This window comes from Gopherus evgoodei, chromosome 2, assembly GCF_007399415.2.
Source record: "Gopherus evgoodei ecotype Sinaloan lineage chromosome 2, rGopEvg1_v1.p, whole genome shotgun sequence".
Classification (NCBI taxonomy): Eukaryota; Metazoa; Chordata; order Testudines; family Testudinidae; genus Gopherus; species Gopherus evgoodei.
In genome coordinates, this window is record NC_044323.1 from 152,581,739 (window position 1) to 152,604,858 (window position 23,120).

The window sequence follows — 23,120 nt, forward strand, 5'->3', positions numbered from 1 at the left end:
GTGCACAGGCAGAAATCGTGGAACAACAACATCGCTTGCCTCACAACCTAAGTCGTGCAGAACGCAATGCCATCCACAGCCTCAGAAACCACCCTGACATTATCATCAACGAGGCTGATAAAGGTGGTGCCGTTGTCATCATGAACAGGTCTGACTACCAAAAGGAGGCTGCCAGACAACTCTCCAATACCAAATTCTACAGGCCACTTCCCTCAGATCCCACTGAGGAATACACTAAGAAACTACAGCATCTACTCAGGACACTCCCTACACTAACACCAGAAGAAATCAACATACCCCTAGAGCCCCAACCAGGGTTATTCTATCTACTACCCAAGATCCACAAACCCGGAAATCCTGGACGCCCCATCATCTCAGGCATTGGCACTCTCACTGAAGGACTGTCTGGATATATGGACTCTCTACTCAGACCCTATGCCACCAGCACTCCCAGCTATCTCCGTGACAGCACTGATTTCCTGAGGAAACTACAATGCATTTGTCACCTCCCAGAAAACACCATCCTAGCCACCATGGATGTAGAGGCTCTCTACACAAACATCCCACATACAGATGGAATACAAGCTGTCAGGAACACTATCCCTGATGATGCCACAGCACAACTGGCTGCTGAGCTCTGTGCCTTTATACTTACACACAACTATTTCAAATTTGATGACAATATATATCTCCAGATCAGTGGCACTGCTATGGGCACCCGCATGGCCCCACAATATGCCAATATCTTTATGGCCGACTTGGAACAACGCTTCCTCAGCTCTCGTCCACTCACGCCCCTTCTCTACCTACGCTACATTGATGACATCTTCATCATCTGGACTCGTGGGAAGGAGACTCTGGAAAAATTCCACCATGATTTCAACAGCTTCCACCCCACCATCAACCTCAGCCTGGACCAATCTACATGGGAGGTCCACTTTCTAGACACCATGGTGCAAATAAGTGATGGTCACATTAACACCACCCTATATCGAAAACCTACCGACCGCTATGCCTACCTTCATGCCTCCAGCTTCCATCCCAGACACATCACACGATCCATTGTCTACAGCCAAGCACTGAGGTACAACCGCATCTGCTCTAACCCCTCAGACAGAGACCAACACCTACAAAATCTCCACCAAGCATTCTCAAAACTACAATACCCGCACGAGGAAATAAGGAAACAGATCAACAGAGCCAGACGTGTACCCAGAAGCCTCCTACTGCAAGACAAACCCAAGAAAGAAACCAACAGGACTCCACTGGCCATCACATACAGCCCTCAGCTAAAACCCCTCCAATGCATCATCAAGGATCTACAACTCATCCTGGACAATGATCCCACACTTTCACAGGCCTTGGGTAGCAGGCCAGTCCTTGCCCACAGACAACCTGCCAACCTGAAACATATTCTCACCAGTAACTGCACACGGCACCATAATAACTCTAGCTCAGGAACCAATCCATGCAACAAACCTCGATGCCAACTCTGCCCACATATCTACGCCAGCGACACCATCACAGGACCTAACCAGATCAGTCACACCATCACCGGTTCATTCACCTGCACATCCACCAATGTAATATACGCCATCATATGCCAGCAATGCCCTTCTGCTATGTACGTCGGCCAAACTGGACAGTCTCTACGGAAAAGGATAAATGGACACAAATCAGGAATGGCAATATACAAAAACCTGTAGGAGAGCACTTCAACCTCCCTGGCCACACTATAGCAGACCTTAAGGTGGCCATCCTGCAGCAAAAAAACTTCAGGACCAGACTTCAAAGAGAAGCTGCTGAGCTTCAGTTCATCTGCAAATTTGACACCATCAGCTCAGGATTGAACAAAGACTGTGAATGGCTTGCCAACTACAGAACCAGTTTCTCCTCTCTTGGTTTTCACACCTTAACTGCTAGAGCAGGGCCTCATTCTCCCTGATTGAACTGACCTCGTTATCTCTAGCTTGCTTGCTAGCATATATATACCTGCCCCTGGAAATTTCCACTACATGCATCTGAGGAAGTGGGTATTCACCCACGAAAGCTCATGCCCCAAAACGTCTGTTAGTCTATAAGGTGCCACAGGATTCTTTGCAGCCCCATAATGGTCTCTTCTGGCCTTGAAGTCAATGGGCTTCATTCTCATTGCCCTGTATCGTGGGTTGTGATTGACACCAGTGCAAAGTGAGCAGTAAATGCTACCATTCTGATTGGATAGCATTTTACTTCCCCGATACACTAATTTCGCACTGGCGTTAAATTACTGAAGGGTAACAGAAAACAAGAAGGCCCTAACATCTGTAGAGCATCAAAGCCAAAAACTCCCAAAGCTCTTTCTCCTTTGTACTCCATTGACAAGTGAGAAAATGGGAAAGGCAGTGTTATTACCTGCCATGACTGAATGTTATGGGCTATTGACAACATGAGTTATTAAAAAAAACCAAAAAAAAATAAAAAACCCAACAAATTCCATTTGGGTTTTTATTAAAAATTGATTCCTGACATGCATCCAACACAGTGCGGTTCCGCACAATTCCCTTCAGGCAGCTCCAGAGGAACCAATACAGTGTTTTATGAAGACAATGAAAGTACCTTGCACTCCTACAGACCAATGTGGCTTAGGGCTTGTCTACACTTAAAATGCTGCAACTATGCCAACGAGGTGCTTCAGTGAAGATACTACCTACACCGATGGGAGGGGTTCTCCTGTCAGTGTAAGTACTCCACCTCCCTGAAAGGCAGTAGCTAGGTTGACAGGACAATTCTCCCATTGGCCTATTGCTGTCTACACAGGGGGTTATTTCACACCTCTGAGCGACACAGTTATACTGACCTAACTTCCTTGTGTAGACCAGGCCTTAGATGTGCATAGAAGAGGGCATAGATCCCTGATTCCCAGGCTGCTTCCATTAAATCTCCTTTTTCTTTCAGACCCTACTTCAGGGCTTTGCACAGAAGCCCAATTTTCTCCCTGTGGATAACTTTGAGTTCTCAGGCCTTTTATGAGGCCTAGATATTTCTCAGGCTGTCATCTGTCCCCAGTTAGTTCTGCCCTTTTAAGCTGGGAGGCAGGTCATTGTGGTTCAGGGAGGCCTGGTCCCAATTCATCTCAAAGGAGCCAGTCACAGAAAAGTGAGAGAAAGTGTTATGTTCCCTAGCAGAACAAAATGAAAAAATGCAGAGTTTGGAAAAACTTTCAAATTTTTCATTTTGAAAATTTTTGGGGGGATGGGGGTTGAAAAAAAAATCTTGATGAAAATGGACATTTCCATTTACTAGGAAAGCCATTTTGGATGGTGGTATGGAAATCTGACCATCCCTTATCAACAGGAACTTGTCACTGGTAGAGATAAGCAGTCAACAAAACACAAGAGAGCAAACCAAAGCATTCACAGAGCCCACTGAAGAACAATCAGCGACTTACACCAACATTGTCCAACATGGGTGTCTAAAGTTAGACTCCTAAACCCATATTTCAGCTGGAATTTTCAAAGGAGAGCCTAAGAAGGGTAGGTGCCTAACTCCTATTGAATTTCAATGGGATTCCTGAATAAATGCCCTGATTTTCAGAGGTTCCTTATACTCACATTGACCTCAGTGGCGTTACTTCCAATTAATACTGGTATCCCAGAGAGAGAGAGAGGTCACACCTCCTCTTTGTGTCCCTCTGGGAGAATGTCAGAAGGCTCTTGTGGCTGAGTTTACAAGTGAGTTTTCCTGGTACGTAAGCAAATATTTTTTTACCTCCATCCTTTTAATGCCACCAACACCTCGCCCACCATAGTAAGAAGCATCAACTGTTGGCCACTTCTTCTTAGGAAGGCCATCGTCATCTTCTTCCTATCAGACAGAAAGGAGATAAATACGTCACGGAATTGCGTTGTCAGTGGACACAAATGGATGACTAAGTAAAAGACAAACATAGACCATAAGACCTCTTTACATGGGTTATGTTGAGCCAGGTTAGCTTACTGAATCTAGCTTGAATCCAACTAGCATTGGCAGCAACAGCAGTGAAGATAGTGCAGTGTGGGCTTCAATGTAGGTAGTGTAAACCCAGCATGGACCCTGGATATGTACTCAGCTCACTAGCCTGCACTATGTTGCTTTCACTGTTATATTGCCTGCTAGCTGGACTCATGCTAGCTCAGGTAGGCTAGCCCATGCACAACTTTTGCTGTGCAGACATGATCATTAAGTGGCAGAGAGCTGTAAAGGGGTCTAGATCTTTTGGTGGTTATTTTTCAGGGGATGTGCATTCCTGTTAAGAAGATATTGTTTGGGCTATGAAATAACACCACTTGACAGGTACAATCCTGCTCCAGCAAAACAACTTATTTTGTTTTAAATAGACTCTGTCTTGCATCATCTCTGAATTCTGAGAAGTAAATGGGTTGATCCCACAATGTTTTCAAGTTACAAAATTGTTGCTTGAAATCTGGTTGAGACTGCCTTAAAACAGAAGAAAGAAGAAGGAGGAATACTGGGCCAGATCCTGAGGTATGGCCAAAAAGCACTCAGCACAGCTCAGGAAGGAGGCATGAAGGTGGCTTTAAAACATCTTTGCACTCTCCCAATCCTGGGGCCTTCTGGGTGCTGCTCTGGGTACCTATACTGGCTGTCAGTGGCAACAAGGAGCAGATCAGGGGGACTGATTTCCAATGCTGGTGGAACCGTTCTGCAGTCAGATAAGCCTGTTTAGGATCTGTAAGGATGGTGTCCTTAGCCTCTGTTTGCCAGAAGCTGGGAATGGGCCACAGGGGATGGATCACTTGATGATTACCTGTTCTGTTCATTCCCTCTGGGGCACCTGGCATTGGCCACTGCTGGTAGACAGGACATTGGGCTAGATGGACCTTTGGTCTGACCCAGTATGGCTGTTGTTATGTTCTTAAGGGTACATATAGCAAAGTGGCCCACTGTGCACATTCGATATGAGACGAGTGTTAGCAAACTAAAGGTATGTCTACACTATGGGATTATTCCTATTTTACACAAACTGGTATTTGGAAACAGATTGTATAAAGTTGAGTGCACGCGGCCATACTAAGCACGTTAATTCGGCAGTGTGCATCCATGTACCGAGGCTAGTGTCGATTTCTGGAGCGTTGCACTGTGAGTAGCTATCCCATAGCTATCCCACAGTTCCCACAGTCTCCCCCGCCCACTGGAATTCTGGGTTGAGATCACAATGCATGATGGAGCAAAAACAGTGTCGCGGGTGATTCTGGGTAAATGTCGTCAGTCAATCCTCCCTCCATGAAAGCAACGGCAGACAATTATTTTGAGCCCTTTTCCCTGGATTGCCCTGGCAGATGCCATAGCACGGCAACCATGGAGCCCGTTCAGCCTTTTTTCACTGTCACCATATGTCTACTGGATGCTGCTGACAGACACAGGACTGCAGTGCTACACAGCAATATCCCCTTGCCTTTGCAAGTTAGCAGAGACGGTTACCAGTCCTATTGTACCATCTGCTGCTTTGCAAGTTGGCAATGACAGTTACCAGTCATATTGTACCATCTGCTGCTGTCATGGGTGCTCCTGGCTGGCATTGGTGAGGTCGGCTGGGGGCGTATAGACAAAAATGGGAATGAAGGGTCAGTCCCTTCTTTACGTTTTGTCTAAAGGTAGAGTCAGTCCTGCCTAGAATATCAGGCAAGCCTACTAAAGAACCAGAGAGGCAAACAGCCGCTCTGGGTCAGAGCCCCAGACATCCCACAGAAATGATGAGCTGCATGCCATTCTAGGGGGTGCCCCTGCAACAACCCCACCCATTGCTTCCCTCCTCCCACACCCCTCCTGGGTTACTGTGGCAGTCATCCCCCCATTTGTGTGATGAAGTAATAAAGAATGCATGAATAAGAAACACTGACTTTATTGAGATAAAATGGGGGGGAGGCAGCCTCCAGCTGCTATGATATTCCAGGCAGGACTGAATCTCCAGGAGACAAAGCTTAAAGAAGGGAATGACAGGGAGTCATTCCCATTTTTGCTCAGGCGCCCCCGGCCGACCTCACCAAGGCCAGCCAGGAGCACTCATGGGATGATGACGATGGATACCAGTCCTATTGTACTGTCTGCCATCAGGAAGGGAAGGCAATGGGATGCTGCTGTGTAACGCTGCAGCACCGCGTCTGCCAGCAGCATCCAGTAGACATACAGTGACATTGAAAAAAGGCGAGAAACGTTTTTTTACCCTTTTCTTTCATGGGGGGGGATTGACGACATATACCCTGAATCACCCGCGACAATGTTTTTGACCCTTCAGGCATTGGGAGCTCGGCCAAGAATGCAAATGGTTTTCTGAGACTGCGGGAACTGTGGGATAGCGAAAGTCCTCAGTCCCCCCTCCCTCCCTCCGTGAGCATTCATTTGATTCTTTGGCTTTCCGTTATGCTTGTCATGCAACACAGTGTTGAGTCCCTGCTGTGGCCTCTGTCTATCATAGCCTTGGAGATTTTTTCAAATGCTTTGGCATTTCGTCTTTTGGAACAGAGGTCTGATAGAACAGATTCATTCCCCATACAGAGATCAGCTTCAGTATCTCCCGTACGGTCCATGCTGGAGCTCTTTTTTGATTCTGGGACTGCATGGTCACCTGTGCTGATCGGCGCTCCAAGCTGGGCAAACAGGAAATGAAATTCAAAAGTTCGTGGGGCTTTTCCTGTCTACCTGGCCAGTGCATTCCAGTTCAGATTGCTGTCCAGAGCAGTCACAATGGGGCACTGTGGGATAGGTCCTGGAGGCCAATACCGTTGAATTGTGGCCACACTAACCCTAATCCGAAATGGCAATACTGATTTCAGTGCTACTCCCCTTATCGGGGAGGAGTACAGATATAAACTCAATATAAACTCGTAGTGTAGATCAGGCCCAAGGGTCTCAGAGAACAGAAGGAATAAAAAACTAAGAGGCAAGAGAGATTCACTTTTTTAGGGATTCAAACAACTTGCTTGTCCAGACAAAAATAAAAGAGGCCCCGATAACTACCGGGGTGTAAATACCAAGGAGGGAGAAGAATGCTCTGAAGTGGTTCAGGATGACATTACCAAGAAGAACAGGATGCAAGTGAACAAATGTAGGCTGAATATTATAAGACAGCCTTAATAATGATCTTTGACTGGTGTAATCTACGAGGGAGACTGCCCTTTAAAGATAGACACAAAGACTCTGCTGGTGTGACTTCGGTGGCTTTACTGGATTTATGCTCACTGTGTAAGAATGGAAATCCTGATCCTGCAAAAGCTTAAACATGTGCTTAGCTTTACACACAATGAGTATTTCCACTGAAGTCAGTGGGACTGTTCACTGTTCATAAAAGGAAAACACATGCAGAATCAAGGTCTAAGTAAAGGCATTAGGATTTGGCCCAGTGAATTCTATTAAAGTGTGGTAAAGTCCCCCTCAAGGTAAGTGACTGAGACTTGATTGCCTTAGTTATTTAAAAATGAACTGGAGAAAGCCCTAGAGGGGTTCTCAAACAGGGGGTCATGACCCCTCATAGGGTTACATGGGGATCACAAGCTGTCGGCTTCCACTCCCAAACCTTGCTTTGCCTCCAGCATTTATAATAGTGTTAAATATAAAAATGTTTTTAATTTATAAGGGTCTTAGGGTCACATTCAGAGGCTTGCTGTGAAAAAAGGGTCATCGGTACAAAAGTTTGAGAACCACTATGCAGTAGGTGACAATCCTGAATGGTCCCAGGGCAATGCACTATCTGACCCTCATGGTTTATAATTTCCATGATTCTCAAATTGAGCTGAGAATTGGCAAAACAGAAAAGCAGAGCTGGTTAGGAAAGGGGATGCATTTTCCATGAAAAAATGTAGGAAGAAATATTTTTTTCTTTCTTTTCTTTCTAAATTGTTCACAAGAGCATTTCAGGGTTTTGATCAAAAAGCAAAAACTATTCGGGTTTCAAAAATCAAAACCAAGAAAAATACATTTTTAACTAAAAAAAATTTTTAGTTTTTCATTGAAAAACCAGAAAATTTCAAAGGAAACTCAATTTTTAATTTCCAAACACAGGCATTCTTTTGTCAATTTTGTTTTTCAGTTGGAAAATTCTGACTTGCTCCAAAGAAAAGCTAATGATTAACTAACAACTGCAAGTTTCTTCTTTGCTGAAGCCTCTCTCTCTTTGCTGAAACATAAGAACTTAATATCTCTGCATGAATTTTTCCATGAGGATTATTTTTTTAATTGGGACCAAAGCCATCCAAATATTTTCCTTCAGCGTCTTTCTTTCTTTCAGCACAAACTGGACTTCTCACAACAGGAAATGCCAAGACTTAAGAAATCTTCCCCACAAGCCTTATTAGCTCTGCGAGTCTTTTCAGACCTTGGAAGGAGGCGTGTTTGCCAAAACAACAACAAAAATTACATCCCCACTTCTCCTGAATGGCTACAGCATAGGCTTGGAAAGCAAGAGTCACATGCCCACTGCAGGATGGGGCTGTTTACACGATTTGTAGGCACAGGCGATTTTGCAATACAAGCACAGAAAACACCCTTGATGTGCTTCAGACTTGGCCAGAAATTCAACAGGACACACGAGTAGCTAAAACAAAGGAAGCACAAATATATAGAGAGAGGCAGATGGATCACAGGTCTGGGCCCATTAGTATCACTGTCCCTATTATACAGTCTGAGGCACAACAGGGCATGGATCAGCATTCATGTCGCACTGCACGGGGCCAGGCAAGCTAAAGATCCAACCAGCGGACCAAATTCAGTGATGAATCCTGGTTATGAGTTCCCTGAGGCATGTTGTGCATATGCTAAGGAGAATCTGAAGCACAGAGGGGTGACTTTCATAGATTCAGAGGCCAGAAGGGGACCATTGCAATCATCTGTATAACACGGGCCATAAATAAGGTCAGACAGCAAGTTGATGGCAGAGTCACAAATAGAACCCAAAGGTCTGGAGCCCACTGCAGTTCTTTAGCCTCCAAACCATCCTTCTTCTCAGTTAATAATGTGGGGCCAAACACTGAAGTCCATGCTCAATCATGAGTCAGTCCTTGTTCAGAGAACCCTTCCACTGATGTCAACAGGAATTTTTCTTGTGCAAGAACTGAGTCAGAGTTGAGAAAGGATTTTCAGGCTTTGGCCCAGCAGTGATAGAAAAATGAGAACCCTAAAAATCCAAGTGTGTTTCAGGAAGTTGGAAAATGACTGTATGAAAATTGGCATCTTTCCACCCCAAATATCTGCTTTAGACGGAACTGGAGTTGAATTAAACATAAAAGAAGATGCCGACACAGATAAATTTTTGGAGCCAGAGATCCATCTTCATAAACAGCCAGATGACAAAAAAACAAAGATCTTTGTCTCATATTTTGTACTAGGCTCCACGTTCTTCAACCCTGACCTGAGGGAACCTTATTTGTAGTTGACATAAGGATAATTCAAGCTCCCCTAGGGGCATCTGAACCACTCAGGGCAAGAATTCAAACTGAATTTGAACAGATATGAAAATGCTTGGACACCTTCCCCTCTTCCCTGCCTTAATAATTATTTTCACAGTGGCCTCTGCACTGCTGGAGCCTCACCAGAATAACATTTATGCAGCACTTTGTTTGCTCAAAGCACTGTAAAGCCATTGACAGCCCTGTTCCCCACCACATGGCTGGGCATTATTATCCCCATTTTACAGTTGAGGAAACAAGGCACAGAGTGGCAAAATATGACTAGTGGAAGGCCAGTAGAGGAGCCTGGATTAGAACTCACTGTCTCCTTTTTCCCAACGTCTCCCAGGCATGCTGTCATTTTCCATCAAAGCCCCAAAATGCCTCAAGAAAGGCTTCTCTCATGGGAGTGATGGTGTGACCAGGAGAGGGCAGCCCTACTAATCCAGCGAGACAACCTGTTCTCAAGAGACTTTTTGCTCAATTTTGCAGACTCCAACAGTTGGCATACGATTCTGATCAGCATCCAAAACCCAAGCCTGCAAGTCCTGTATGGGCGGAGCTCCCACTGGCTCCGGGAGTAGTTCTGCAGGCAGAGGGCTCCCATGCTCTTGCATTTATCTGCCCTAGAATTCCACAATGGGAATTCTGTCCTGTGCTCTGGGCATAAAGGGGCAGTGAGACACCCTAGGGAAATACCCGTGACTCCAAGGGTCTCTCCAGCACATGGAGAGATATCCTCACTGTGTTTGCAGTCCCTCAGAAGGAGTCATGCTAGGGGCCATATGGGGCAGGAAGAGGCATGTGTGAGAAATAGGATTGCCAGGTGCTCAGTTTTTGACCGGAAAGTCCGTCAAAAAGGGGACCTGGCAGTGTCCCGTCAGATGTCCTGATCGGACATCAAAAGCCCAGTTACTGTGGGGTGGGGGGAGGTGCCGGGTCATTAACGCCAGCCCCTGCTCACCTGGGGTTGCCTCCTACTTGCAGGCAGGCTCTTTGTCAGGCTGCAGTGGCTGGGGTGGGGAGGGAGGTGGAGATGATCCAGTGAGCAATGAGGGGAGGGAGGGAGAGGAGCGAGCAATGGGGGCGTGTCCTTGGGAGAAGAGGCAGAGCGGGGGGGGGGGGGGCATGAAGGAAGAAGCAGAGCAACAGGCAGGGCCTGTGGAAGAGGTAGAGCAGGGGTGGGCCTTGAGGTGAAGAGCCTGGGGGGTGTCTAGTTACCAGCTATAGGAAAGGTGGCAACCCTCTTGAGCAGTCCTATGCACTCACTATTCACCGGTTGCCACAAGTCCCATAGAAATAATGCTCTAACCAGTGCTGGGGGCCAAACTGGAGCCCAGCTGCCCCAAGATGGATAAGGGGCTGGGATGAATCTCCCGAGGATCACTCCTGACCAGTATTCTGGTCTGCTCACTCCTTGCCGTCTGCGCTCTGGCTGCCAGCCTGTGCAACGCAGATGGTGTCTTTCAACTCCATTACTTGCTGCCAGCTGTAGTTTCCTGTACAGCAGGGGTTCTCAAACTGGGGGTCAGGACCCCTCAAGGGGTCATGAGGTTATTAAATGGGGGGTTGTGAGCTGTCCACCTCCACCCCAACCCTGCTTTGCCTCCAGCATTTATAATAGTGTTAAATATATTTAAAAGTGTTTATAATTTATTAGGGGGGGTGCACTTAGAGGCTTGTTATGTGAAAGGGGTCGCCAGTACAAAAGTTTTAGAACCACTGCTGTACATGAACATAATTGCTGTTAGGAAACAGAGAATTTCTCCTGAATTAATTCTGCAAATTCAGGATTTTTTTTAATAGCAAATGAAACAAATATATGGTTGATTGCTATTGAAAATCCTGAATTACAGAATTAGCTCAGGACAAATTCTTTGTTTGTAATATTATATATTTCAGCCAGGCCAGCTGGCTCTGGACAAATGGATTTATGTTGCTGAGGGCAGAATGAAGCAAGCGTGCAACATGTGGTGCCTATTAACTGAGTTGGATGCCATATTTCTCAGCTACCTGGCTGTCTTGAGAAAGATCAGAAACACTTAAGATTAAAGGCTGCATAAGAGATTCGTGCTTGTTTTAATTTATTTTTTATAGGCTGTCTCTTCATGTCACTATAAAAAAAAATTAGCTGACCGACCGGCAGCTTCCACCACTCAAGTGTTCTCCTTAACCTAAAGTATCAGAGGGGTAGCCGTGTTATTCTGGATCTGTAAAAGCAGCAAAGAACCCTGTGGTACCTTATAGACTAACAGACGTATAGGAGCATGAGCTTTTGTGGGTGAATACCCACTTCATCAGATGCATGTAGTGGAAATTTCCAGGGGCAAGTGTATATATGCAAGCAAGAAGCAGGCTAGAGATAACGAGGTTAGTTCAATCACGGAGGATGAGGCCTCTTCTAGCAGTTGAAGTGTGAAAACCAAGGGAGGAGAAACTGGTTTTGTAGTTGGCTAGCCATTGACAGTCTTTGTTTAATCCTGAGCTGATGGTGTCAAATTTGCAGATGAAATTTGCAGTTACTCTTTGAAGTCTGGTCCTGAAGTTTTTTTGCTGCAGGATGGCTACCTTTAAATCTGCTATTGTGTGTCAAGGAAGATTGAAGTGTTCTACAGGTTTTTGTATATTGCCATTCCTAATATCTGATTTGTGTCCATTTATCCTTTTTGTAGGGACTGTCCAGTTATGGCTGATGTACATAGCAGAGGGGCATTGCTGGCATATGATGGCGTATATTACATTGGTGGACATGCAGGTGAATGAATCGGTGATGGTGTGGCTGATCTGGCTAGGTCCTGTGATGGTGTCGCTGGTGTAGATATGTGGGCAGAGTTGGCATCGAGGTTTGTTGCATGGATTGGTTCCTGAGCTAGAGTTCCTATGGTGCCGTGTGCAGTTACTGGTGAAAATATGCTTCAGGTTGGCAGGTTGTCTGTGGGTGAGGACTGGCCTGCCACCCAAGACCTGTGAAAGTGTGAGATCATTGTCCAGGATGGATTGTAGATCCCTGATGATGCATTGGAGGGGTTTTAGCTGGGGACTGTATGTGATGGCCAGTGGAGTTCTGTTGGTTTCTTTCTTGGGTTTGTCTTGCAGTAGGAGGCTTCTGGGTACACGTCTGGATCTGTTGATCCGTTTCCTTATTTCCAACTACAAAAGCAGTTTCTCCTCCCTTGGTTTTCACACCTCAATTGCTAGAAGAGGGCCTCATCCTCCCTGATTGAACTAACCTCGTTATCTCTAGCCTGCTTCTTGCTTGCATATATATACCTACCCCTGGAAATTTCCACTATGTGCATCTACATGCTCCAATATGTCTGTTAGTCTATAAGGTGCCACAGGACTCTTTGCTCCTTAACCTAAAGTAAACCCAATGCACTGAACTTTCCATCCCTTCAGCTTTACTGTTTGGGCTTCTTAGATCTCCTAACCTAAGACAAGTCAGAATAGCTCAATAATCAGATGAGAGACCATCAGGGAAAGGCATGGTACTGCATGAAGTAATGTCAGTGATTTACAAGGAAGCATTCTTCTCTTTAAAATCAAAGGGGTTCTGCTTTGATCTGGCTAGATCAATAACAATAGCAATGAAGCTATGGCAGCATGAGCTAGCCACTTGCTGGTCATACCCAGGGACCCGGGTGAGCTTGTCACAGTTTCACTGCTATTGCTATTCGACCTAGCTAGTTCACGTTTGTCTACATGTGCTGCAGTCACATCTCTGACTGCAGGGTAGACAGACCCCTTGTAGTAGTATTTGTATTTGCAGCAGAGATTGGGACCTCAGTATGCCAGGCACTGTATAAACACGCAATAGGAAGAGACAGTACTTGATCTGAACAGATATGACAAACAAAGGAAATGCAATTATCTTCATTTGACAGACGGGACACTATGGTACAGAGAGATTAAAAAACTTGTCCAAGGTCGTGCAGGTAATTCTGTAGCAGAGCCCGAAATTGAACCCAGTCCCCTGGAATTATATAATCCACTGCCTTAACTGTAAAGTCACGTTCCCTCTCTTTCAACCAATGCCCGCTTGTGGTGAGAGGTGTGTTGTGTTGCTGGAGATGCTGAGATATAACAAGGGTGATCTTTGATATGTGACAAGTATCAGGGGGTAGCCGTGTTAGTCTGTATCCACAAAAACAACAAGGAGTCTGGTGACACCTTAAAGACTCCTGTTGTTCATTATAAATCCCACAGCCCTTTCTATGATGTGTAGCCAATGATTTCAGTTAATTATTTATTTATTGTGTGATGTTATGATTAATTAACATGCTATATTATATATATTCATTGTATGTTAAATAGAGTTAATGTGTAGAATTATAGAAGTATAAGATTGATCAGTATTTAAAGGGAATCATGTATTAGATAACAGTAAGACATGCTGAAATGCAAGAACCTGTAGCCTGAGGTCTGCAAGATTTTAGCCTAGCTATTTTAGGCCTTGCAGATAAGAAATGCTGACGTAAGTAAATGACCGAGGAATAACCCAATGCCCTAAGATTATGGGAAAAGAGATACCAAGTGGTAATATTGCAAAAATTTAGTTGGAAGATTAATTTTAAATTATAAAAATGCTGTAAAAGCACATCTGTCTCCAACATGTGTCTTAACCACGGAATACAGGTGGGGCATCAATGTTAATGAGAATAAAGAGAACCTACACAGCCTATAGAATTCAGGGTTCTTTATGTTTCTAGAGAACACAGACCAATAAGAAAAGAGAGGATTGACACTTTCACGTACATGTGCAGCATGTAGGTATAGACAGAATCACATTATAAAAAAGGGGCCCAGAGTGGGAAAACTCCAGCAGAGACCATCCCTGTATTGATGATCAGTCCATGAAAGAGCCATCAGACTCTACCACCACCTAGGAGGATGTCAGTATGTCTGTAGTTATAACTGGTGCATGGATATATTTAGGAATTTTATATGCTGTGACATTCATAACTTTGTTGGCAACTTTATTAAAACTGCTTAAAGCTAGTGGACTTTGTTCGTGTGATTGTCTGTGTTACTTGCCTATGGTTTCATGTGTTCCTATGAGCTCAAGAGCTGAACTTGAGACTTTAGCCGTTAGAGCTGAACCCATGGCGGTATAATACAATTTACATCAAATAAAATAAGTCTACAGATGTGAAAGAAATCAACCCTAATTGTCTATGCAAATTCTCACTTCAAGGGGGAGCTGACTTCTCACTATCTTCTGCTCTAATCAGGTTTGCTGCACCAGTCCGCCATTCTGCCTATATGTTTCAAATTCGATTTGGCTATTTAAATCCTCACCTTCCACGCATAAAACCCACTTCCCCCCATTCCCAAAGGTGCCCAATCGATTTTCTCTTACACTTCTTTCTTCTTTCTCTTTCCTGGAAAGTTCCTTTGCAAACCCTGGTTACTAGAGAGGGGGCTGAACGAAATATGCAGGCGCACAATTGCAATCTGTCTTCTTTCAGGAATACATTTCCTGCTTGGGTGTCTGCAAAAAATTCAGAGCAGACTCGTGCCCTGGGATGAGCCACTACCAGCTATTCTCTGGCTCCAGGAATGTGCTAGCATGTGCCTGGGAGATGGCTTGGGGAAGAGCAAAGCAGTTCAAGAAGGAGAGATGAAGAGAAACTTTCATCTGATGGCTCAACAGTGACCTCCAGTTAAATTCCTCCAAGAAGAGGACAAAGGAGCCTGTCTGGTTTTGCAAGCAGACTTCCCTTGACAGTGATAATCATCACCTTCAGCCTGTCATAAATGTGCTGCTGAATGCGCCTTTCTTTCCAGGACTTTTTTGTGTGTGCTTGTTTTGGTGTATGTGGGTAAGACGACAACAGACGTAAGCATTATCCAATTACGGGCTGGCCGGTGGCTTGGCCCTGGTGCTGTGCCGGGAATGACCTTACGGCTCGGGTGAAAAGGCTGATGCAGCATGGAGAGAACAGGTCATAGCTCTAGGGAGACGGTGCATACTGTGGCAGTCTGCCTGGTTCTCTTGTCTCTGAATGTCTTGGGGAGAGAAGGTGTCACAATGGTGGGGAAAAGTTAGCTCCAAAATCAAATGCCAGCAGTACATCATAACATCTTTCCTTCCACACCTCCAGAGCAGGGAAGGAACAGACTCTAAGAGGTACAATGTTTCTTGGGATTACTCCTTACACTCTGTCCTTTTCTCTGTGGCTGTATTCACAATCTAGCTGTCTGTAGATTAGTAGCAGCACACTGGGTTTGGTAGTGAATGGGGAACCCGTGGCATATTACCAAGCACTGACTTGACACATTCTCTTTGATTTGTCCTATGTAGGAGACAGGCTGCCGTGCGGGGTGCCAGCTTCAGCTCGTTGGTGAATTTCTTGTCTGGTCTGAATCGGAGGGAGTTGCAGTAAGTCCAATAGCCAGGCGTTCATCCAACAGGACTAGCTGGAGTCTGCTTACCAGCTGGAGGTGGAAGAATGTGTGTTTTTGATCCATCAAGGCCAGCAAAGAGTCTGGCATACCTGTACAAGTGCATTCAACCTTAACTGCTGAAGGGCATATACTCCAATCAGAGAGCGATTGGGTGCTTACCAGCTCTTCAAGCCTTTTAGCTCTTCTGATTGGCATTACTTAGATCTTTTCTGGATGTCATTTAAACCATCTGTCCTTCATTCAGGCCCCCCAGTGCACTGTACTATCCATGGGACAGCATTTGTGATCTTGAGTTAATCAATCAGAAATCTTCAGCTGACAAAAGTCTTCCTGCGCCAACAGAAAGTGTGTCTCCAATCTGTCTCAGATGTCCTTTCAAATAAAACCTTGGGCAGATTTCTGAAAGCACTGATGCTAGTTCTTCACTGTTACAGTATAATGCGTTGTCCTTGCAATGCAAAGCCATCTGACCTCAGCTTTTAAATCTGCTGATGCAAGAATTCCTCTTATCTTATTTTTGCCAGGAGTTTGGAGGGGGTGGATTCTTACTGTAAATGTAATGCTGTTACTTTAGGGATTAGCATTGCTTCATGCTGGAGATGAGTGGTTACCAGGTTTTCTAGGGGGGAGAGAGCTATCTACAGCATGCTAAAAACACCAGATTTCACTAGACTGAATCCATCTTCCATTTATTTTTAGAAAAATAGAGAGAATGGGGCCCGAGTCTCTCTACCATGCAACGTGTTGCTTCCAAAGGCCGCCCTCCTTTCAGGATTGGGCTCTATAATGGTAACTGAGTCCAATGAAATATACTTTGTCATATCTGCCTTCTTTTCCGAGCCTGATCTTGAGAATTGCTGAGCACAGCCTCAATTTCCACTAAATTCCTAAAGGTGTCTAAAGAAGTTTTCAGATTCTGAACTTTAAAAGATTTATGTCAATTATATTCCAAGAGAGAGGGTGCTGGTTCACTTTAACATTAAGGCAATGTTACATCTTTCTAGTGGTGTAAAGGGGGCCCAAAGTGGGAGGAAACTATATTTAAGGCCGCCTTACTGCTAAAGTAATGTAAAGTGGTCTTAGGGTAAATGAGAATCAGATTTATAAAATTCTAGGCTCTGGAGGAAAGTGCTGTCAGATCAAAGGCGTTTTCCAACATAAGAATGACACTCACAATATGGACACCCCTTTCAGTGCCCAAAACCCCAGCACCTAAACACTTATGCTCCACATGACCTGTCCTAAATCATGGAGTCAGATTTGGTTATGTCTACACTGCAGTTGGGAGCAAGCCTCCCAGGCAGACAGACTCACATTAGCTCTGCTCAAGCCAACATGCTAAAAATAGGAGCATGGGCTAGCCACTCAAGTGCTGGCTGGGCTTGTACTCAGGCATGCCATAATGTCCACACTGCTATTTTTGAGCAGGCTAACTCAAACAGAGATAGTGCATTTCTGTCTGTCCACACTGGGAGGCATGATCCCAGCTGCCATGTGGGCACAGCCTTTTAGGGACCACCAGATCATACCATGGTAAATTCTGGCAGAGCCAGGAATAAAACTCCAGGAGTCAAATCCTCCACTTATGTAGTGTGAATAGAGCTGCTCCAGCTGAGAGATCCAGCTTCTGGACTCTTTGACTCCTAGAACGCTGCTATACTAGACTGCAAACCAGATCAAATCTCCATCATTCATGACCATTCCCACCTCAACAGTGCCTCATGCACCTGCATAAATAAAATAAAGGCAGGGAAAATGTATTTTTTTTGTTACATCTCTTTGTCTGGTGCACATACCCAGACAGTGTCTTCATTAGCAGTATCTTTGCATTTAAAGTAATTCCAGGATTTGAAACACCAAACCTCAGAATGTCTTTCTTCTTAATCTCAGCAGCTCTTTGAAGTTGCTGCATTGTGTGGCATGCTTCTCTGCCAGAGCATGTCGAGAGATGCTGCATTTACAATGGACATTACGTGCTCCTTGGACCAGGAAGCCAAAATTCATGGTAGCAAAATTAAAAAACACCCAGCATATCACTTCCTGTTCAGTCCCACCAACAACTCAACTATGTGAGAATATATCCTCTCCATCAACAGTCACTTGTGTGGAGAAATCAGGTTACTCAGACCTTTGCTGTACAATACTGATCACAGGGTTACAAGTTCTGTAGTTTCGTCTCCTAGCCAGCTCTGAATTTAAACCAGACAGCAATTGCTTTGAAAGGTTTGGATAACACTGAATGCATCCCTGGGATTCTCTTTGGTTTGGGATGGTTGAAAGTGTGACAGATTAACACTATCCTGAACAAACCTTATGAAATTAAGATATATTTTACTGAATGATGTTAAACCTTATTGAATTAGGGTTAACACTTTGGGAATTCATTGTATTACAAATGCAAATATTTATGTACTCCTGTGAAATTGTATGGAACTGCTTTACCAGAAAGACAAGATTAATTCAATCTCTGGAAGGTCAGAGGAAGTTCGAAAGTCTTTTTGGAACTCTACAGTGTGAAGTGGATTTCCTTAGGAAATACCTTGAAGTGAAGGGAATGCAAATTCTCCTGTTCTGAAGCCAACCTTTTGGAGATATTCCCTGAGGAGAGAGATCCTTTGTATACTAACTATCTGCTTCAGGAAACTCCAGTTCAAAGACCCCTGAACTGTATAAAAAGGGAACTAAACATGTTATGAGGGGGCTTGTTCTGAGCTGCAGCTCTGATGAACTTGTAACCACAAGGATTCCCTTAGGGTGGGTTATTAAAAGGCTGCACTTGCCAGAACCCATGGGAGACCTGGGATGAACTCTGGTAAGCTTATTAGCACGTGTGTGGGTTCTTTTATTGATTGTAATATGTTTTCTCTGGAATGTTTTTTACCTTATGCATAAAGTAGGCTTGCTTAGAAAGAACTGTGTGGTAATCTGCAGCAATTACAATGTTATCCGTCTCTAAAGAGAAAGTGAGCAGGTGTCATAGGGCAACCTGCCTGTGCTGGGATGACATAGTGAAGGTAGGGGACTGTCCTGCTTGTGAATACTCCAGTCAGAAGGGAGAGTGACACATGTCTTCACCCAAAGGGGCAACAGCTGGCGAGCTGAAAGCCAAGATTGGGGGGGCCCTTACTGAACCACCGAGGGAAAATACACCTGCAGTTGCCCAGAGCTGTGACAGAAAGTTAATTGGACACATTTCCCCCTCGAGGAGTCTCTTCAGTGATGGTAGCTGCTCAGCTGTTCATGCTTCTAGTGACTGACATGCTGATGAGTCCCGTTGTGTAGGAAAACAGATAAGCTGCAGATATAGGTTTAGGTAACAACAAGAGCATATTTATTCAGGCATAGTGTGGAGCCCTACCTCTGGCTGGGTTATCAGCAGTAGGGCCAGAACCTGAGACCTCTGGATGAAAAAAGCATGAAAAGCATAAAATATAAGGCCACCCTTACTCACCAATGCTGTAGCAAGCTCATCAGCCTCTACCAATGGCTCAGCCACCCACTGAGTGTGCGTGGGTTACCAATATGCATCGTACCTTGAAGGGTCCCTTACAATATGTGCTAACTACTTATACCAAACAATCTGTTCCACCCTGCATTTTGCTGTGATGCTGGGAGTTCCTTTCCTGGACTTGAAGAAGAGCTCTGTGTGGCTCGAAAGCTTGTCTCTCTCACCGACGGCTCTTGGTCCAATAAAAAATATTACCTCACCAGCCCTGTCTCTCTACGGGTTACAAAGACAGTCCCAATGGAAGAGACTCCAAGCCCAGATCCTCAAAGGTATCAATAGAAGCTAGATACCTTTGGAGATCTGGGCCTCCCTGATACAGCCTGGTGAAACTGTCTGTGTAATCACAGTGCACACAGGTAGGTGACAGAGGGGTCTGGTTTTCAGAGAGACAGCCGCCCTAAGTTTTACGTACAATTTCCCTGCCCCTTCCAAGGTGCTGACACTGTGATTAGTCTCAGGCTTAACAAATGCTAATAACAAACATAACATTAGAAGAAAAAAAATCTCCAGTGAAAATAACAGGAGAAAGAAAATCTCTCTTAGCAAAGGGCTCCAGTCCTGCAAGGCCTCCTCCATGTTTGCTCTGTGTATGGAAGCCCAGCAGAGTCAGGGGAAAATATAACTCAGGGGAAAAGCATCTTCACAGCAGTTTAATTAGTCTCTTGTTCTTTAGTTCAGCTTCTGCCAAGAGAGACTGGCCAATAGAACCAAACAGAACCTGAAGCAAATGTTGCTTGATCTGCAAAACACTTGCAGGATTACCAAATGCCTACTTATGTGTGAGGCATACATCCCCCCATTTCACCAAGATGTAATTTCCCTTCCCAGTGTTTGGGCAGAGAGCTAGCATTCCAGCCTGATGTATTTTAATTGATTTCAGCTATTGAATCCCTTGACTTGGAGGCATGTGGAGGGCAGAGCAGATGAGCCACATGCAATTTCAAGTTAATACATTTTCCCTTTCCTTCTGAAGCTGGAAACTGACAAAGTTGTTGCATTTACTTCAGGCCCAACAACAGACAGAGCTGATTAGGGAAGTATGTCAGATGGTTGCAAAGAGAGGTACAGATTGAAAACACCATTATGAGAGATAAGCATTCTGATCTGGAGGCCTATTCAAATCCAAACTTTCCTGGACTTTGGGAGCGTTATGACTTGAATTTCTGCTTCAGAGCTACAGAGTCTCAGGTTCTGTTTCTGGCTTGGGCTCCAGCTATTCTGAGCCATTCCACTAATGGGAAGCTCACTGGCTTTCCTGTGAGTTCTACATAGGCAGAAGCGGAGCAGGATTCCAGAGAGGCTAATGCTTCTCAGCCCCGAGCATTAACAGCTCTGCCTTAGAGCAGAGATTGCTCTCTGGCCAGACTTCATGGGGAGTGGGGTAAGGCTCAATCCCGCAAACATATTTTCACTCGTGAGCTGGATAAGGGTTGAGAATACGGCTCCAGTAGCAAAAGGCAAGGGAACAAACCCACTGCACCACTCTGTTCATGTGTTTGAGTCTCCTCTCACTTACCCTGCTGTAAGGAGCTGATCCAACCCCCACTGAAATCAACGCTAATAGTCCCATTGATGTCAGTGGGCTCAAGACAAGGTCTAGTCAGTCTAGTAACTGAAGTGCAGAGCAGTGGAAGAGAAAGAAGAATCTCTCTCACTGCTAGTTAAAGCAGGAGTATGTGGATATGGCACAGAAAGGACCAGCATATATCAGGGAGGAATCTGTCCAAGGAAAGCAATAGTGATCCAGATTTAATTATCAAACATGACTAGATTTGTACAGAAAGAATAAGTGCGGAGTAAGTTTAAGATTTTCACATGAGAGTTTTAAGGTTACTTTTCTGTTTCCTTGAGTAAAACCTGTGGGCCCAGTTCACTAGTGTAAAATGGTGCTGCTCCTCTGGAGTCAATGGAATTACACCAATTTGCACCAGCTCATAATTTGGCCTTTGGGCTTCAGATCTAATTGGCTAGGAAGGAACATTAAAAAATAGCGCATACAGCCTTTACTCACACTGGTGATGTGGTGCAACTTAATGCTCACCCATCTGTCTAGATGACATAGTCTAGTGTGCTTATGTCTTCCTATTGAGTTAAAAGTTAAGCATGCACTAAACTGCTGTCCTGAACAGGGCTGATTTGCTACGTTGCTCTACTATTCAAAGCAGAGAATAGTCTCTCTCTCTCCCGCTCCCTGTACACGATGTACAGGCCCAGCTCTGACTGGCTGTGGCTTGTTACCTAATCACTTTGTGAAAATAAAGTGACTGATTCCTACCTGAATGAAAAATGTGCTGAAGACATTAATCAGAAAGCATAGTGCACCCAAAACCTCACGTGTGGTTTAAACAGCCCCGTTTGCCTATTGGGTGCAAGAGCACAGGAGGTGAATGCGAAATGCTAACTCCTGCCTCCTGCTATGTTCTGTGTGCTACCTGCCTGGAAAGCCAGGCACAGTGAGAGCTGGTAATGCCAGAGTCACTTACCTCACTGTCCTCTTCAGGGGGTGGAGGGGGCTCCTTGATAATCTGGAAGGAACAAACAGAAACAGACAACCTTAAATCCACACTATGTTCGTTGGCATGATGCAAAAGTCACTTTAATAGAGGATTTGTCCCTGCCAGCTCCTCTGATCGTGACTGTGATGCATGTGGATTACATCGTTCCTACATGTGCTAATGCTGTCGGGATAACCAGGGGGATTCCTAATAAGCCACTGTAAAACCCTGGCATGCAGTCATTTCCTAAATATAGTTCCCAATTACAGTCTATATCACCTGTTGCTATGATTGCTGCCAATCGTGACATGAAAGTGAATCTAACCAGTCTTGGAACTGACACTCCAGCTTTCTGATCTAGGAACAAAATACTCAGTGCAGCTAAAAAAAAACCTCAGCTGAATAATAATGGGCTAGTCTAAACTAGAGAATTAGATCGACCCAACGATGTCACTCAGGGGTGTGAAAAATCCCCACTTCTGAGAGACGTAATTAAGCTGGCCTAAGATCCTGTGTGGTCAGCACTAGGTCAATGGAAGAATACTTCTGTCAACCTACCTACCGTGTTTTAGGGAGGTGGATTAACTACAGATATAGATTATTCTATCACCTAAAGGCTGCAGCTGAGATCAGCACCCCATGTGCTAAGCACTGTACATAGAATCATAGAACATTAGGGTTGGAAGAGACCTCAGGAGGTCATCTAGTCCAACCCTCTGCTCAAAGCAGGACCAACCCAGAGGTGAAAGTAAGCTGGTGCACTGTACTGGGGCTGATAGGCTTCCCCTGGAGGCAATTTAAAGGGCTTGGGGCTCCCAGCAGCAGCTGGACCCCCGGGACCTTTAAATTGCTGCCAGAGCCTGCTGCCGGAGCCCTGGGGTAGCAAATGCGGGGCTCTGGCAGTGATTTAAAGGTCCAGGGGCTCAGCAGCAGGGCTCCGTGGACAATTTAAAGAGCCCAGGATGGTAGCAGCAGCCAGAGCCCTGGGCCCTTTAAATTACCACCTGAGCCCCCGGCTGCCGCTGCTACCCCGAGGCTCCAGCAGCAGGACTCGGGTGGTGATTTAAAGGGCTCAGGGCTCCCACTGTTGCTACAGCTCTCTAAATCACCACCTGCTGCTGGAGCCTTGGGGTAGCGGTGGTGAGGCTCTGGCAATGATTCAAAGGGCCAGGGGCTCCCAGCTGCCCCTACTGCACTGGAGCCCTGGGCCTTTTAAAGCTCCACCAGAGGCTGGGGCCCTGGGCTAGCAGCGGCAGCTGGGAGCACCTTCCAATGGTGATTTAAAAG

At 45.2% G+C, this 23,120-nt stretch overlaps 1 protein-coding gene across 2 annotated transcripts in view; it reads right to left on the reverse strand.

Annotated features, from left to right (window-relative positions):
* The window catches only part of ANTXR1 (ANTXR cell adhesion molecule 1), a 194,068-nt gene that overhangs the window by 64,732 nt on the left and 106,216 nt on the right, over window positions 1-23,120 (reverse strand). For both annotated transcript variants that reach the window (XM_030551979.1, XM_030551980.1), the window contains exons 14-15: window positions 21,822-21,863; window positions 3,751-3,846 (exon numbers count right to left, since the gene is read on the reverse strand). In XM_030551979.1, the coding sequence (XP_030407839.1) occupies window positions 3,751-3,846; window positions 21,822-21,863 (138 nt within the window). The remainder of the gene's footprint in view (window positions 1-3,750; window positions 3,847-21,821; window positions 21,864-23,120) is intronic.